The 17,330-nt window shown below is 32.1% G+C and overlaps 1 protein-coding gene across 1 annotated transcript; it reads right to left on the bottom strand.

The window, feature by feature from the left end:
* Positions 1–3,450: 3,450 nt before the first annotated feature.
* LOC133862390 (calcium uniporter protein 2, mitochondrial) lies at positions 3,451–6,045 on the bottom strand. The gene is made up of 2 exons (XM_062298183.1): positions 5,262–6,045; positions 3,451–4,021 (listed from the first exon to the last, which is right to left on the bottom strand). Exons 1-2 carry the CDS (start codon positions 5,817–5,819, stop codon positions 3,530–3,532), a joined length of 1,050 nt encoding a protein of 349 aa, XP_062154167.1. The 5' UTR covers positions 5,820–6,045; the 3' UTR covers positions 3,451–3,529.
* Positions 6,046–17,330: the final 11,285 nt, after the last annotated feature.

Below are 17,330 nucleotides of genomic sequence, written 5' to 3'. Positions count from 1 at the left end.
CACCAATAAATAAATTAAGCCAAAACAAAATCCCTACGTGACAACCAATTTAGACAAATTGGGATATCTATCTATAAAGACTATAATGGATTAGGATCCTCTCCATCTTCATAGTATATTGTTACGTTATTTTAAATGTTTAAATGATATGACATTATGTACATCATTAAATACAATAAAATTAAAATCTTCACCGTCCAAAGAAGAGGATCCTATTCCTTATCGAATTGCAACAATACATAACTACCGTTCAATTCTCAAGTCACCAAACAATTGTTATTTCTTATGAAATTCATTTCTCTGAATAAGTGGATGAACTGTTCAAAATCTGCTTAAATAAGTAAGTCCCATAAAAGCTTTCACATTACTATCCAAAGCGTTAACAATTTGGATAATAAAATTGATGTGATCAATCTCCATCCAAAGTCAATAAGTGTCAAAAGTGTTCCTTACACAATAAGATTATCTTTATTTTATAATGAAAAATTTTATATACAAATCTAACTATGTATATAAAAATACATGATAAATATGTTGCAACGTAACATCATGTATGATATGATCAGTTAAATATAACAAAATAAATATAATCTTGATAAAATGGAAGAAGCTTGTCCGATGGGTACCATGCATCCTAGGAGATGGTGCTTTAAGGAAGATGACCATTGAACTTTGGACTTGAAAGTTAGTGTGCATTGTGGACCAAACAACACGGTTTCAACTTTCAAGGCCATTAGAAGTCAGAGACTGACAAAGGGTAAAGACCCAAAAAGACATTATTAAGATTGGTGGATGAAGACATGGCCTGTCCAGGAAAACCTTCCCCAGGACACCACTCACCAAGAATGCCGTCTGGATACCAAACAAATTGCCATCAGTTTCCGGAATGTGATACATGCATTATAAGTGCATAATTAGTACACAACTCTAAGGCATATTGATGTGAGATCTACACATGTGAGCCCTTCAAAATACTTTGAAGTTGTGTATCAATTGTGCACTTATTGTAATTTTAGCATTTTTAACATGTTGTGCATGGATCAGTCTCCTAAGGAAGGAGACATGGCCACATCTCCAACATAACCCTCCCCAAATCACCATCCACCATATGGATGCCATACACATTGCTATATATCAATAAAAATTGAAATAAAGGATTCATTCCAATTATCTCTTTAGGGGATGAGAGATCTTTTATTAGATTTACCTGTTCAAATAAATTTTAGACTGTTTAGCTTCTTATTCAGGCATTTGAGATCTCATATGAGGTCTCTCACATTATTTATTTAAATTGCTAACAATTTAGACAAATAATTGTTATAGACCTCAATCCTAAAAATTGAGGCGCAAAAAAAGCTCTTTAGGAGTCGTGGTTAAAACAAAAAGTTAAAACATGACAGCAACCAAGTAAAATTAACAGCGTCTAATAGTAAGTACAACATACAAAATATCTAAAATAAATAAATAAATAAAGAATTATAGAACCAAAAAGCAAAATATTAAAAGTGATGAAACAAAATAAGAGAAAATATATATATATATATATAAAATCAAAGGTGATCATGCTTTAGAATTTTTTAAGATTTTAAACATTCTATATATTTTTTTTTTCCTAAACCCTAATAACATGTCAAATGGCCTCCACTCATTTTATTTTTCTAAAAACCTTCTTACCTCATTTTCTTGTTTATTAATATTATTTTTTTTGGCAAATTTAATATAAAATACCTTTTTTGAGGGTCTTGTATAAATTAAAAGCGTTTTAAACATTCTTAGCTAATAGACTCACCGAAATAGCTTTTTGGCTATTTTAACTATTTTGGTGAGCCAATTTGTTGAAATGGTTCAAAATGAGTCCACAATAACCTCACCAATTTGGTGAGTGAATCATACTCACCAATAATAGTGAGCACTCGATCTTCACTCGCTAAAACAATAAAAACTACTAAAATGTTATATCTCTTCTTCTTCTTCTTCTTCTTTTTTCTTCTCTCATACATCACATGCAAGCTTCATTTTTAAAAATATTATTTAAGTGAAATAGTGATAATAAATAGTTAAAATAGTAAGGCTGTTAAGAGTACTTTAAAAAAATAAAAAAAAATAATTTTTAAATATTTTAACTAATAAAATTTGGTGAAGGTAAGGTAATTATCTTATACAGTAATCTTAGTGGCCTAAACAATGGAGCCGGTCCTGATTGTTAGGTATGTTATTTTCCTTTATTTGAAGCAATTTACATTTTACACGGTAGAAAGTATTTAGCGTCAAAATTTGAATATCTTATGTTTTTATTGAAACTGTCATTTGGCCGTGGCCCGTGGGACTTGAAATTTGACCTACTTTTGGCACATGTCACAGCCGTTACTTGTCCTTCCCAAATCCCAATAAGGCAAGAAAAATGTGTTATGTTCGACACGGATCAGGATGACCAGCTGGAGCCAATAAATGAGAGAGTATAAACAGGTGAGCGGACGACTTAAAGCTTTTATAAGCTTTATACGATATAAAGTTTTCTTTTTTCATTTTTAACATGTTATATTATTTCTTTATCTTTAATATGTATCATTTTTCACGTTATTTCAATGTAGAAATGGCTTGATTTCAACTTTGAAATTATAGGAGATCATGATCCATTTAAAACCGGTTCAAATAAATGGATTTTATGAGAGATATTTCAAATTTATTGTCTCAATGGTTAGTAATTCGAGAAATAAAATTGCAAAAAATCTTTGTATGATGGTGTTATATAATTGATTTTTCGAACACGTAACGAGATAATTTAAGGACTGAAATTTCTTACAAACCGGTTTGTAGGAAATTTTTTACAATCCACATATAAAATTGACATATGTCCCTTGACATGTGAGAATCACATGCTATTAAAACAGTATGTGCTTCTCACATGCTTTTTTAGTAACATTAATAAAAAAAAAAAAATGTGAGAATCACATGTTTAAATAATACATATCAATTTTATATGTGAGTTGTATAAAATTTCTTACAAACCGGTTTGTAAGAAATTTATGTCCATAATTTAATAGACCTTTAAGATTATGAGGAACTTAAACTTGGAGATAAACTGAGACAAGGACTTGGAGATCAACTCCTATCAACTATCAAGACTCTATAAAAGGGAGAATGAACATCCACCGAAACTAAACTAGCTACTAAAAAGCATTAACATAGATACAGAATCGGCTACTACTAATATAATTTACTAGACACAACAAATGTTGGACTATGATTTTTTTTTTTTTTTTTTTTTTTTGGTGTGTTTTATTTAATATGTTAACACGGAATTAGGTGCTCTACAATTTCTAGATTATTCCTTACAGGTTTGAAACTTGACAGGGTTTTGGGTCTCCATTGGAGAGGAGTTAATTAATTCTCATTACCCATGGCAAGAGTTGAGATTTGTCAAAAAAACTAAGAACACTCAACATATAATTACTTTTGTAGAAAGCCGCATCGATCTGTATTTTAAGGGTACATATGGGATGGAAAATAGGCCAAGGGGTGGTCCAAATTATTGATTTAGAGCACTAAACTCAAGCTTTTCAGCATTTCTGAACAATGGAGCAACTGAAGAGGCTGCTTGTTCTGAAGACGAATTACAAGCTCTCCGGAGCTCGTTGTACCTTGCAATGTCAAAATTGTGATCCTTCAAGAGTCGCTTCTGCTTTGCGTCGAACCGGCTCTGATAGAACCCTTCAAAGGAAGGCTCTTTGGAGGTCCTGAGGAAGAAGGCGTAGCCGGTCATAAAGTACATGGAGGTAACGTAGAAGCAAATGGGCTCCATGACATCCCACGACAGCTCCCAAAACGTGAGCCTCATGAACCCTGCTGTTTGCACCACCAGGAACCCCAGCCCGCACCAGAGTTCCCGGCGAACCAAGGCATCCACCTTTTTGTCAATCGCCGCCTTCTGCTTCTCCATCTCCTCCAGCTCCTCCCGCCGTCTTGGATCATCTGGGTTGGCTCCGGGTATAGGAATAAGGCTTTGAATGGCTTTTGCCACCTGTAATCAAAGATTTTGAAACGTTTGGGTAAAGCATAGCTCAAACGTAAGCTACATGACACTTTGGGCTCTTTTTTTTTTTTGTCCTCCACTAGATGATCAAATCCATGGATGACATAACAGCTAAACAATGAAGTTGCATTAAAAATATTGATCCTTTTGTGGATCAGAAGCTCAAAACTGAGAAAAAGGTCCATTGGCATTGGGTTGTCAAAATGCCTTTACTGGTTCTAAGCTAATTATCAGACAGACCAGAAATAAAAATAATAATAATAATCTATAAAAAAATAATAATAATAATAATAATAATAATAAAAAAAGGTCTTAAGCCATGACCTGAACAAATTCACTATTATTCCTCTTGCCACCGAAATTAATTACCTGGATAAATCCCCTCTTACCATGTAAAACTTAACGACCCCAACCATAAAAAAACAAAGAATCATATTTGGTATCGACTTTATTTTCTATTATCCGCACATTAACAAACAACTTAAAATTTACTTTTCACAACACAAATAAGTTTTATCTTTATATCCCAAAAGAACACATTTTCAAAAAAAAAAAAAACCTCAAAATAAATTAACAAACATACCTTTTAAAAAAACACATGCAGTTATATCTTGCTTTCTCATTTTTTTTTTTGGCTAGCTTCTTCCTCTTTTTTCCTTTTTCTCTCTCTTCTTTGTTCTTTTTTTCTTTTTTGTCAGCACCAGATATCTCTTTTTCATTGTCTCCTTCACCTACTCTGTTTTTTTTTTTTTAATTTAATTCTTTATTGCCTTAATTCTGAGGAGAGGGTCGGTAATGGGTTTTTATCCCCATAAACTGAGTTTGCACCCAGGGTGAAACAGACTTTGTCACTGTAGAAACTGAAGGGCTTTTTTGGTCCTTCAACACCCCATCTCAAACGTGGAACCCTTTTACATGTTTTAGATCTGGCGTGACAACATAGTTTCACTTTCCTGTCGCAAAGAAACAAAAGCAAAAAATAACCATAAAAAAAAAAAAACCATATCAGTTCTCGGTAGTCCCCAAATTAATCTCAAAAAAACTCAAAACAATAAAAAATTTCTTAGCTGATTCTGACACTTTCAGGACCATCATAATTACTCTAATTATAATATCTTATCTGTCAAAATAAACAAATAAAAAAAGCCCACAAAAAAACAAAAAGAAATTCGAGTTTCAATGAATAAACAGGGTAAAAAAAAGAGGGGCGGGGGAAAGAAATGAATACCTGCTCGGGTCTGAGGAACACGACGTTCCCCAAGACGATGACGTTTCCGGACTCGTCGAGCGTCTTGGCCAACCCGAGACCCTGATCCGGATCCAAGCAGCCCTCTCTGCAGACCCGAACAAAGTCCGAATAAGGTATCCAGCTCTTCGGGATCTCTCTCAGCCTAGCTTTCACAGCTTCCAATTGCGCCACCCTCAGCAGCTTCCTCGCGTCCTCCACCGTCAGCCCCCCCTCCGTACAGGTCACTGCCGGCGGAGGAGGGCTCAGGCCGTCTAGTCGAATCCGGTCCCGGGCAATGCCGATGGACTTCAGCTTCCCCATCAGGTTCTCCCCGACAGAAAGCGACCGGAGCTCCGGATCCAACGCCACTGATCGCTTGTGAAGAAACCTCCGGAAAATCCCGCCGTCTCCGGGATCGGTAACAATGGAGGTTTTATCCGGGTCGGGCGGAGCCCGGGTCCGGACAGAAGACGAGGAAATCCGGCAATTCGGGAGGGTTTGGGTCGAGACCTTGGTGATATTGAAGAGACGCTGAGCCAGGGTTTTCCTAAACGCCATTGTAACAGAAGAGAGAAATTTCTAGGGATATTGAAGTCTGACGAAAGAGAGAAAGCGTAGAGAGTCGCTTTGATCGCTATGTGAATTAGAAACCTCCTCAATATATATAGGTGTCCCATTACGCCGGAGATTATGATGAAAAAAAAAATTGAAAACATCTCGATATATTGAGGTTGGAACGAGAAGGGAAGAGAAATTGGACGTGCCGTTGCGAACGACTGAAGGGGAATGGGTCTGGCATTGTTGCCTTACGTTTTGGCATATTCGTTTCTAGCACGTGGCGGAGAAAGAGATATTCGTTTATGGGGAAGTGAAATATTCCCACGGAAGTGACTCGGTTCATAATCGCGTAGCGCGAGAAAATGAAAAGACTTGGGGTACAGTCACCACCGTCCGATCATTTGAATAAAGATCTTTTTGCTGATGTTGGACACGTGTCATGGTCCATGGTCGTCTTGTAAAATCAAGGTTTAAAGCTAGTTTACACGGCATCAGTTGTTTTAATGTTAAAGTTGTACAAGCGCGAGAAAGTAGGGAGTGGCAGCTTAATGGGTCTTGCTTCCACGCAAACGTGTCGCCACATATGCCCTGTCGTTACTTCATATCTGGAAAAAGTAGTTTGTTTTACTCTTTTTTTTTGTTTCTGAGCCTCTGCCCTCTAGTCAATTTACTCGCCACCAAATAAAAATATATGTCAAAACGGGTCCGGATAAGACCTCCACCGGTTATGGCAGGCTAACATTTACTACCTCTCGCGGCAAAATCAAATTAGACAAAAAAAAAAATCAAATTATTTATGTCCATTTCTCACGTGCTGCCTCCACGTATTTTAAGTAATTTTTCTATGTTGTTAATAAAAAAATAAAAGTCATAAATTATAATGAAAATGGGTGTGATAAATACGTACAAATAATAGTATTACTTTTATGAGTTTATGTGATATCAAATAACTTGGATCAATTTTTTTTTTTTTTTTTTTTAATGTACATCAGTTTAATTGTGTGTGAATTGCCACATCATATTATTTAAAATTTATAAATGATATACTTGATTAAATACAACAAAACAATAAGGTTGTCCATACGGGAGAGGCACCCCTTTCGGCCATTTCTCATTCATAATTAGTGATGGTTGGCCACAAAGACAGAGCTAGAAGTTATTACAGGCAAGGTCTAGTGACAAAAATAAGAAATTAATAGGGCCAGTAGGTAGGAGCGGAGCTACCCTTAAGGCATGAGGTTTCCCCCACCCCCCCCCCCCCCCCCCCCACAAAAAAAAAAAAAAATTAAAATTTTATCACTATTTTTTTTTTTTCAGTTTTGGCCCTCCTAATTTTTATTTTTTTTTTTAATTTGCCCCCCTCCTAAATCTTAAATCCTAACTATGCCCTTGCCAGTAAACTAAATTTTTATTTTTTACTTTTTTTTTTTAATTTTTTTGAATTTTTTTTTTTCCAACCTCGTAATTTTTTTTTTAAAGGGAGGTGCCCCCCTAGTTGGCCACCCCTACCCACTTCTTTTTTTTTTCTTCTTTTTTTTTTTAAAAAAAATAAAAATAAAAATAAAATGTGTATATATATATATATATATATATATATATATATATATATATATATATATAGTTATAATATATTTGTAATTTAAAGTAATAGTGTTAAAGTGACACAATATTTGACACATGATGTGTTGTTATATGAGAGCCATGTGGTGTTAAATGATTGGTTTGATGTATTATATCATTAATTAATAAGAAATTAGGTAAATTCAAGCAAATAATTTGATATGATCATTTATGGAACCGACTTGACTAAATAAAAGTTAGGCTGTCCAACTATTTATCCGGTTAAAGTTGTTCCATAAGTATCTATTACAATCACTTGACCGAATTCTCTCAAATTTAGACAAATAATTTGAGAGCATCACGATCCTATTAAACCAAAGGAAAATTTAATGAACTAATTGTCAAAATTGAAATAGCATGAAAATTTAAGGGCTAAAATTTATTTTTTCCAAAAACAAAAACCAAAACGCTAATACCATGAAGAATATGGTCTTTATTTTCAAGCCAGAAATAAGGACCAAGGGTTAGATTTGGTGGGTTAGTGCATGGTTATTAGAAAGAGAATTTTGGGTTCAACTGCTTATATTGATATCTACACCTACTAAATTTTGGTAACTACATTGTTATTGCTATTATCAACGACAATGTATTAAATTCAGTATATCCATTCACATTTTTTTAATTAATCCATCCACATGCAAAATCGCCATTGACTAGTGGATGTGTGGGATGTGACAAATCAACAACATCATTAGAAAGAGCAGAGAAAAATGTAGATATCACATTATTATTATTATTGTTTGGGTCCAAGTATATATATAATTAAGTTAATTACCGCACATGTGATATGACTTTATTTCTAATTCTTTTATGGTATTGACTTTTTGGCCAACTAATTTTGCTTAGAGTGTCATGCATGTTTAGCATGCGAAATGAACCATTTTTTTTTTTTTTTTTAATTTTTTACTATCTCTAGGGCTAAAAAGATAATTATCCCAATCATATTCTTGGTGTGTTGGTTTCATTTTAGCTCTGGTCCGATAAGACTTGAAATGAAAAGAATTTGTTTCATGGTTCAGATTATATTTTGTCACATTTAACAACATACGTGGAATCTTATTTTGATAATGAAATAGATCTTCTTAATCCTGAGGAATTAAGAAGATCTATTTAAGGACCGGTGATCACTATCACATCAGTCTAGTGAGATAGGAGTTAAGTATTTAAAATTACTCAATTAGATGGCATATTTCTTGAACAAGATGTTGAGTTATCTCATGCTCTTATGTGGTAATTAACTTTTAGTACAAGCAATTTATTGTAATATTTAGTTATTTACATGGTAATTCTTATATGGCCATTGGGTACACAACAATTGTCTCATTGAAAACATAAAAATTTAAAAGCGTTAAATTATCACTCATTTTAAAATTTTAAGTTAATAGAAAATGACGAATTTAATTATTTATTATAACACCCCTCGTGTGGGCTAAAAATCTCCCTACAAATTATGCCCAATACATAAAATATTTAATTAAAATAAAAAGTTAATTGTGGAGGTATGATTCGAATTTAAAACCTCTGCACTTATATAATGTTAAACCTTCGGTTGCCCAAAAAACTTAAAATTGATTAAAAATTAATAAATTTAATCATTTAATTAATATTTTATAGCACATTAACATCGTATATATTGATTCCAATCTGTAGCATGACTCTTCATTCCTTATCTATGGAAGCAAAAGCGTGTTATTAAATTTCAAAACTAGTAATAAATTGTTCACATGGGTTTTAGCATCAAGGAGAAAATTATTTAGGATCTTATACGTGATATCAAGAAAAATAATGTACTGTTTTTCTTTAAAAAAAATTAATGTACTAAAGGGAGATCATCAAATGCTTTCCACGAGTTTTAAACTTGTTTTATATATACATGATATCTCTATAGCACCATGCACTTATCGCGGATCTAAATAAATCATATATATGATCAAATGTACTTACCTTTAAGTATAAAATGATTTTTTTTTTTTTTTAATTTTTTCCAAATATACAATAAATAAAATTTATAAAAGAAAAAGAAGGTGATAGCCGATACGTTTTTAAACTTTGGGCAATGGCCCCATGATCTCCCTATGGTTCCATGTATGATCCAAATAATTCATCTTATTGTCAGCATCCAACCATGTATGATCAAAATAATTCAACATATTGTCAGCATCCAACCAACATCGTGAACTGTCGTAAGTTGACGCTGTAGGCATATCCTTATCGACAATGCAACTGCCATCATGAGTTCGATATGATCAATTCAGCAATAAATTAATTATTATTTTCCTTCGAGGTGTAAGGTTTGAGCTACAATTTTTAATATTCCAGGAACAATTGAGAGCAGAGGGTGGGGATCAAAGCAGTGCAACTGAATAAAATAGCTAGCTACTCTTTATAATATTGATATCGACCCAATAACAATCTGCATTTCCAAAGGGATACCTAAATACTTACGTAAATACTTTTTATTTGTTTATAAAAATATACGTAGCTCTCTCAAATTACTATCCAATTGATCATGTTTCATAAAATCTTTAATTAGGACGATGTTTATCCCAAACTATCCAAAAGTTGTCGATATCCTTCAAGGCAAGCAAAAAGACAAAAATAATCTTACATTTTTTTAATAAGACAAAAATACCCATATAAATTCAAAAAAAGAAAAGAAAAAATTATTTCAAAAAAAATGGAAAATTTTATTTAACAAAAAAAAATGATATTTTTTTTAGAAACGAAAATTTTAAGTTAAAAAAAAATTAATGAAAACTTTTTAATTTTTTCTTTTAAATTTGCCCACCCTGATTTTTATGTATTTCTTTTTTTAATTTTATTTCTTTGTTTTTTTTTAAAAAAAAAAAATTTATTTTATTTTATTTTATTAAAAGTATTTTCATCATTGGGGGAATATTGATAATTTTTGGTAGTTTGAAGGAATGGACATTGTCCAAATTAAAAGTTTAGAGGGAAGATATTATGGTGGTAGTTTGAGGGGACGTAGACTCTACCCTTCTTTTTACCATAATTTCATGCTCTACCTGGTTTTGCTTTTGACCTATTATTAATTGGTTTTGCTTAATTTGAATAATTAATGATTTGACATAATATCAAAAATTGGACTATACAATTCGGTCATCGATCATTTCAGTTAAATTTTTCACGTGCTTTATATTAGTTCTGGGCATCTTTTAACATCAATTTTATCTCCCGGATATATCAATAATAACAAAAACATTCTTGATTCTGTCAAAAACTATTACATATATGATTTCTCAAACATATAACAGGATAAATTGTTAGAATCTAAGAGAACGTAGACCTTTAGATTCAGAGGAAACATATACCTTTTAGATTATGAGGGAACTTAGACACTTTCAAAGACAACTTTACAAAGTTTGTGAATAATTCTACTTTCTTTTTATTAATCACTCATACATATAAATAAGAGAATTACAAATACATAAAATCGGAGATTCACTTTTACATCTACCTTAAGATAAACTCTTAATACAAATAAACAACTTGAAGATAACTTAAACTCTAACTTGGAGAAACCTACTATTAAATGACTTCTGCACCTATAAATAATTAAGGAAAAAAAAAATACAAGTTAGCCCTTTAAACTACCACCATTTCTTTGGATGGCCCCCCAAACTACCAAGACTGCACTCTAGCCCTCAAACTACCAAAACCTTTGAAAAAAACCCATTTGGGCAAAATATCCCCATAATACCACTGCCACGTGTCATTTTTCAATTAAAAAAAATCAATAAATTTAAAAACTAAAAAAAAAAAAAAAACTAAAATTTCATTTTTTTATTTTTGATTTTTTTTAAAAATATTGTGATCGACCGGAGAACATACTGCTTCTTTCCAGTATCGTCGTTGGGCACGATGTACGCCTGCAACTCGGGGAGTTTGAGCCCGGCTGAGATCAGCGAGTTGATGATTGCAAATCGAAACTCGCCAAGCCGGGCTATAAAATTGATCATTACCATTGATCATTATGGCATTGTAAACGGACAGTGGCCGGAGGAGTGACGGGAAGATCGAGTCGCCGATCGCGGTTAGGAAATAACGCCACCGCCAACATCCATCTTTTTTTAAAAAGAAAGAAAGAAATAAAATAAAATATTTTTAATTTTTTTTGAATTTGTTTGACTTTTTTTTGAATTTTTATTTTTAATTGAAAAACGACACGTGGCAGGGGTATTATGGAGATATTTCGTCAAAATTGGTATTTTTCAAAGGTTTTGGTAGTTTAGGGGGCCAGAGTGCAAATCTTGGTATTTTAAAAGATGTTAGAGGCCATTCGAAAAAATAGTGGTAGTTTGAGATGTTAAATTGTATTTTTTTCAATAATTAAAAGACTTTGACTTAGATAAATAACTATACATATCTTTATTTAATTAAACCTTGATTACCCTAAAATAAATTAATGCAAATTATATCAACCTTATCTACATCTTGTAGACTTAGACAGGTTTTATTACAGCTCTTTACAATCTTACTTTACATTTATGAAAAATGTTACGTAAATTGTCAGTAACATCAATTGTAATAATTTTTATTTAGTATTGACGTGATAAATATAATGTGAACCCCAGACTGACACATCAATCTGTAAAGGGTTGGGCTTCTTGTAATTACTCCTTAATCAAGAATTTGACTGGTCTGGTTGACTTGGCTTAAAAAAGGGAGGCAAAGATCAGCCACACAAGTTGGGGAATCAAACCTTTCAAAAAAAAAAAAAAAAAAAGTTGGGGAATCAAAGCAAGGGTACCCAATGCTTTTATTCATCTATAAAAAAATAAAAAAAATAAATAAAAAATGCTTTTATTCCATTTTTCTTTCTTTTTATTTCACTTGCAGTTCACCGCGTTTCGTACTTCTAAAATGATGCCAGTATCTTATTCAAGAAACGTACGCGTCCTTTTCAGTATGCACCAATTGAATTATTGGTAGGTTGGCATATATTCTATTTCTATCGAAGGCAGGCCTGATTTTTGAGTGAAAGACAATCAAAAGGCACAACTTATCTGCCTGATGAGATTTGTTTTGGAATTTGAAATACCAGAAAAATAATATAATAATAACAAAAGTAAAAAAGATAAGAGATAAAAGAATTTACGAGTGATTTGATATTAGACATTTATGTATATCACTACGAATTAGTTCTAATGGTTATATTGTTTGTGCTCGTTTGACTTGTTTGTTTACGTTACAAAGGTTATTATTTATAGAATTTAGAGTAAATACAAATATGATAATCAAATTTCCATGATTGGATTACAATCTTAATGTTTGGTTACAATTAATCTATAAATAGAGAATATTTTAATATCAACCAAATATAGAATACATGAAAAATATAATATATTTTCCGTATATTCAAAAATGATCAATCCTCACATGCCAAGGTTTCCAACCCAACAAATGGTTCTAAATTCCTTTACTTTTAAATTCAAGATAGCCTACCCACTGGACTATCTCAAACACCGCCCTTTCTGATGGCCCATTTCTTAGACTATCTATGTGTTAATAAACTATTAGACCAGGCCATTTATTTAACTCATTTCTCGTTAAATATATATATATATATATATATATATATATATATATATATATAAAAAAAACCAAGAGTAGGGGTAGGCTGCTCTCCACCCCATGGTGATAGTGTGATTGTAGACATCTTCATATCATTCACTGTGAATCAGCAATGGAGGCCATACCCAAATGACATCTGCTTGTTTTGTATAAAGCTTTACATTGCCATATCACATATGCATAAATTTTTCTCTTTTTAGTTTGCTTACAACTACTGGTACCAGTTGCTTTCCTGTTTTCCACGTAATTGCAAGAACAATTGCATTAACCAAAGTTGCCGCTAAAGTTAGGCCAGAGTTTCACGCCTAAAGCAGTCTCACATTAAAATTCAATACAATACCAGAAAAGCAACCAATTTGGGTAGTACTAAAAGCATTGATGCCTAATGCCCATTTGCAGGGGTGTTGTCAAAAGACTTTGCTTGCACACTTCCTTCTTTAGCAGTTGCAACTTTTTTTAAGCCCAACATTTAAGAACTAATAATAATTTAAAGAGAGATAAAAGAAATATAAGAAACACATATTTTATGTAGTTTCGCTTATGGCCTACATCCACGTGTCAAAACCTTTTGTTGGTTATATATTTCCTTGATTCATTTGATTGGAAACAAAACTCTATTTATAGAGAAATAGTTTAAACGTTACAAGTCTCTTCTAGTTCTACATTAACAACAATAATTATAATTTATCAATTTGTAACTCATGTGACCTTGTCTCTTGAGTTCTTGTAATTCTTGTCTTTATAGATGTCGAGGTTTGATCTAGAACATCAAAGGGCTAGAAAAAAAAATGGCTACTATGGCCACAACTGGAACATCAATTTCTATGACCGAAACTTGTATTTCAGCGACTTTGGCCGGCATTGGTTACTATAGTTCAAGCATATGACGAGAAAATGTGGAAGAATGAGAAAACCCAAGAAAAAGAAAATGCACATGATGAATATTTGTGGGCATTTTTATTTTGGTTATGATTGAAGATGCAAAAGAATGAGTGAAGAAAAATAAAATAAAATTACACCGTATCAAATACTAGAGTTAGCCTATAGTTATGTAAAATCACATAATTTAGAAAGAGATGAGAACAATAAAGAGAGATAGAGAGAATAAGGTGGTTCGGCTTATGGATTTACGTACACATGTCAAAGTCTTTTGTTGGTTACATCTTTCCTTGATTCATTTGATTGTAAACAAGACCCTTTATAGAGAAATAGTCTAAATGTTACAAGTCTCTTCTAGTTCTACATTAACAAAAATAAATCTAATTTATCAATTTGTAATTCTTGTCTTTTGAGTTCTTATAACTCGTCTCAATAGAACTGTCGTTCACTTTCTATTTTCAATAAATTTTTTTATGTTATCACGTCAGTTTGTAAACATAAAAGTATCATGTGGATTGCCACATGACGATTCACATTTTAGTGATGGACTTAATAAATGTCACATAGACTGTCACATCAATTTGTAAAAAAATTTGTAGTACCCCAAACAACACTCAATTCAAACTATTATTGTTTTATCTTCTATTCTCTTTTCGTTAAGAGACTTTTTCTTCTAAAATTAAATATTTATTTTAAGATGCATCGAATGACAGTTGGGCTTGAACTTGTTTCCTATTCCTTTTCATTGTTTTCAAAACACGTTAGTTCAGATAATTCAAACACACCAAAATCGTGATACGTAAAGAATGTTGTTAAAGAAGAGTATGAATAAGAAATCTTAGTAGTTTCATAGTCTCTTTCAAGGTCTTCTCAAACCCCCATTTATTTTCCTGTAGGACAATTTGGGACTTCTGTAAAAATATTAGGGAAAAGTCCAATCTCAAACACTATCATGCAATTAACTTATCAAAAAAAAAAAAAATAATGTACACCTACCCTCCCACCAAAAAAAAAAAAAAATTACGACAGTATTTTTTAAAACTACTAAAAATTGTTAATGTCTACCCAATAAAAAAAATACTTAGTAAAAATAAAAAATATAATGTTTCTATAAAAAAAAATAAAACCATTGTTGCAACAAAGGGGTGAAATGGAGAGGAGCCAATTCCTTATCCAAGAGGGGCAAAATTGTCTCACAAAATTTAAATTACAATTTTACCCCCTTTAAAATAAGGAACTCACTCCTGATCCTATTCCAGAGGTGGTTCGTCCACCCACTCAAATTATTATCATTTTTCTTGCCAAAGGGGCGAACGAGCCACCTTTGTTCTAGTAATGGATTTTTTCTTTTTCTTTTTCTTTTCCTTTTTCATTTTTCCTTTTTAAATTTTTACTTTTAATTTTTTATTTTAGTTTTTTGAATTTATAAGTGTATTTATGTCTTATTGAAGAAATTTTAAGGTTTTTATTTTTTATTTTCATTTTTCTGTTGGCCCCGGGGGACATTGATAATTTTTGGTTGTTTGGGGAAAATATTGTCGCAATCTAAAGTTTGAGAGAATATTACCAATTGAGTGGTAGTTTGAAGGCTATGTTAAATTTTTTCCAAAAAAATAAAAATAAATAAATAAACTATTAATAGTTGCCTAACAGCTACTTGATAGAGGGATAAGCATATATATATATATATCATAGAACGCCAAATCAGAATCTAGCACTTGGTATCCAATGGTTCCCAAAAAAATCACTAATTTTCTTGGGATTCTGAAGAAAACAAAACATAATGAGAAGCTGCCAAATCAGAATCTAGCACTTGGTGTCCAATGGTTCCTTGGATTCTGAAGAAAACAAACATAATGAGAAGCTGCCCGATCCACGAAAAGCTTCTCAATAGCAAAGCAAGCGCTAGAAGAATCAGAAAAGAATATTTTCTGAAATATCGACACAGAGTCGCATGTAACCAGGAGAGTACCACGTTGTCTTTTTGTATCTACAGATGATATTCTAGATTTAATTAAGACACTTTAACTGAAGGATCTCCAAGGAGAAGGGCAATGATATGATCATCGAAGTTTAGAGCTCTTCAAAACAGGAATGACAAGAGATATTCAAATAAGATGGTTTGAATAAGCAAAGTTAAATGGGCACATAATTCTCTATGTTGATGAACAAAAACGAAGGAGCAGAAGAAAATGATGAAGAAAGCAAGGTAGTTGAAGGATTAACGGAGAGGAAGCAATGAAAACCCACCAAGAAAAGAAGCCAATACACGTTCATTTCCTCATACAAATTCATTTCCTGACTCACGTATTGCATGCTTTTCCCAATATTACTCGAGCGTAATTCATCTTCAAGATTACTCAAATGTAGTTCATCTCAAATTTGATATAAAAGTTGTACCATTTATAACAACTGAAGAACCTCAAGACTTTTAATGTATATTACATAAAATAGAAAATGCTTTCAACGTTTCAAATGAAAAGTCACCATAATTCCTTTCTATTCCGTCTACTTCATGTTTCTGGATTGGTAAAACATCATGTTTTTAATAAGATATTAAGACATCATGCTTTTAACACAAGTAACCTGTCGTTTTCAATAAGAGCCTTACAACACTTAGACTGGAATTTCTGATCCTAAGACTAATGGATAGTAGAATTCAGATTCACAATTTATTTTGGTTTACCCATAGCTGGCCAGCCCACAGATAATCTGCTTTTTTTGCATGTTGGATCTAAGTGTATAATCCTATTCGGTATTGGATGATAATTGAGGCTATTTACATCACTAGAGTAATCAGATCTCAAGCTTGTTTAATAGATATAGTTTGAGAGATCTAATTTTTATTATTATAATTTTTTTTTTTTTTTTTTTTTTTTTTTTTTTTTTTTTTTTCTGTCATGTTTTATTAAAGAAGGTTTTATATGGTGGTTTTAGGCACTTGTGCTACGCTATCTGATTGCTACTGCTTTCTTCCCTGGTACTATTATGACTGTAATTTTTCATCAGAGTTATCAGAAAATCACTTTCGCTATATCAGAACAATATACCTACCCTTGCTGCTATGTCAATTTTGTAAATTTCCCTAAAATGTCGAAGATTGTTATACCAATTGTAATTGAAGTGATCTAGAGATTTTTCTCCTAATAATAATATCAATCTTTTAGCATATTACCAATTCCAATTGATAGGTACAATCGTCAACTTCAGGACTAGATAATCATGTTTCATGTCTTATAGACTTGTATTGAGCAACTAAGAAACACAAATTTTAGACTTCAAAAAAAAAAAAAAAAGAAACACAAATTTTGTTATATAGTTATAGTGCATCTATTAATCATTTAAGTAACAATCTTATAAATCCCCCCCCCCCCCCACACCCTAAAAAAAAAAAGGAAAAGAAGAGGAAAAGCCTGC

This window comes from Alnus glutinosa, chromosome 3 (genome assembly GCF_958979055.1).
Source record: "Alnus glutinosa chromosome 3, dhAlnGlut1.1, whole genome shotgun sequence".
In the NCBI taxonomy this organism is placed as follows: Eukaryota; Viridiplantae; Streptophyta; class Magnoliopsida; order Fagales; family Betulaceae; genus Alnus; species Alnus glutinosa.
Note: the sequence above shows the minus strand (reverse complement) of the source record. Positions and strands in the feature narration are given on the sequence as shown.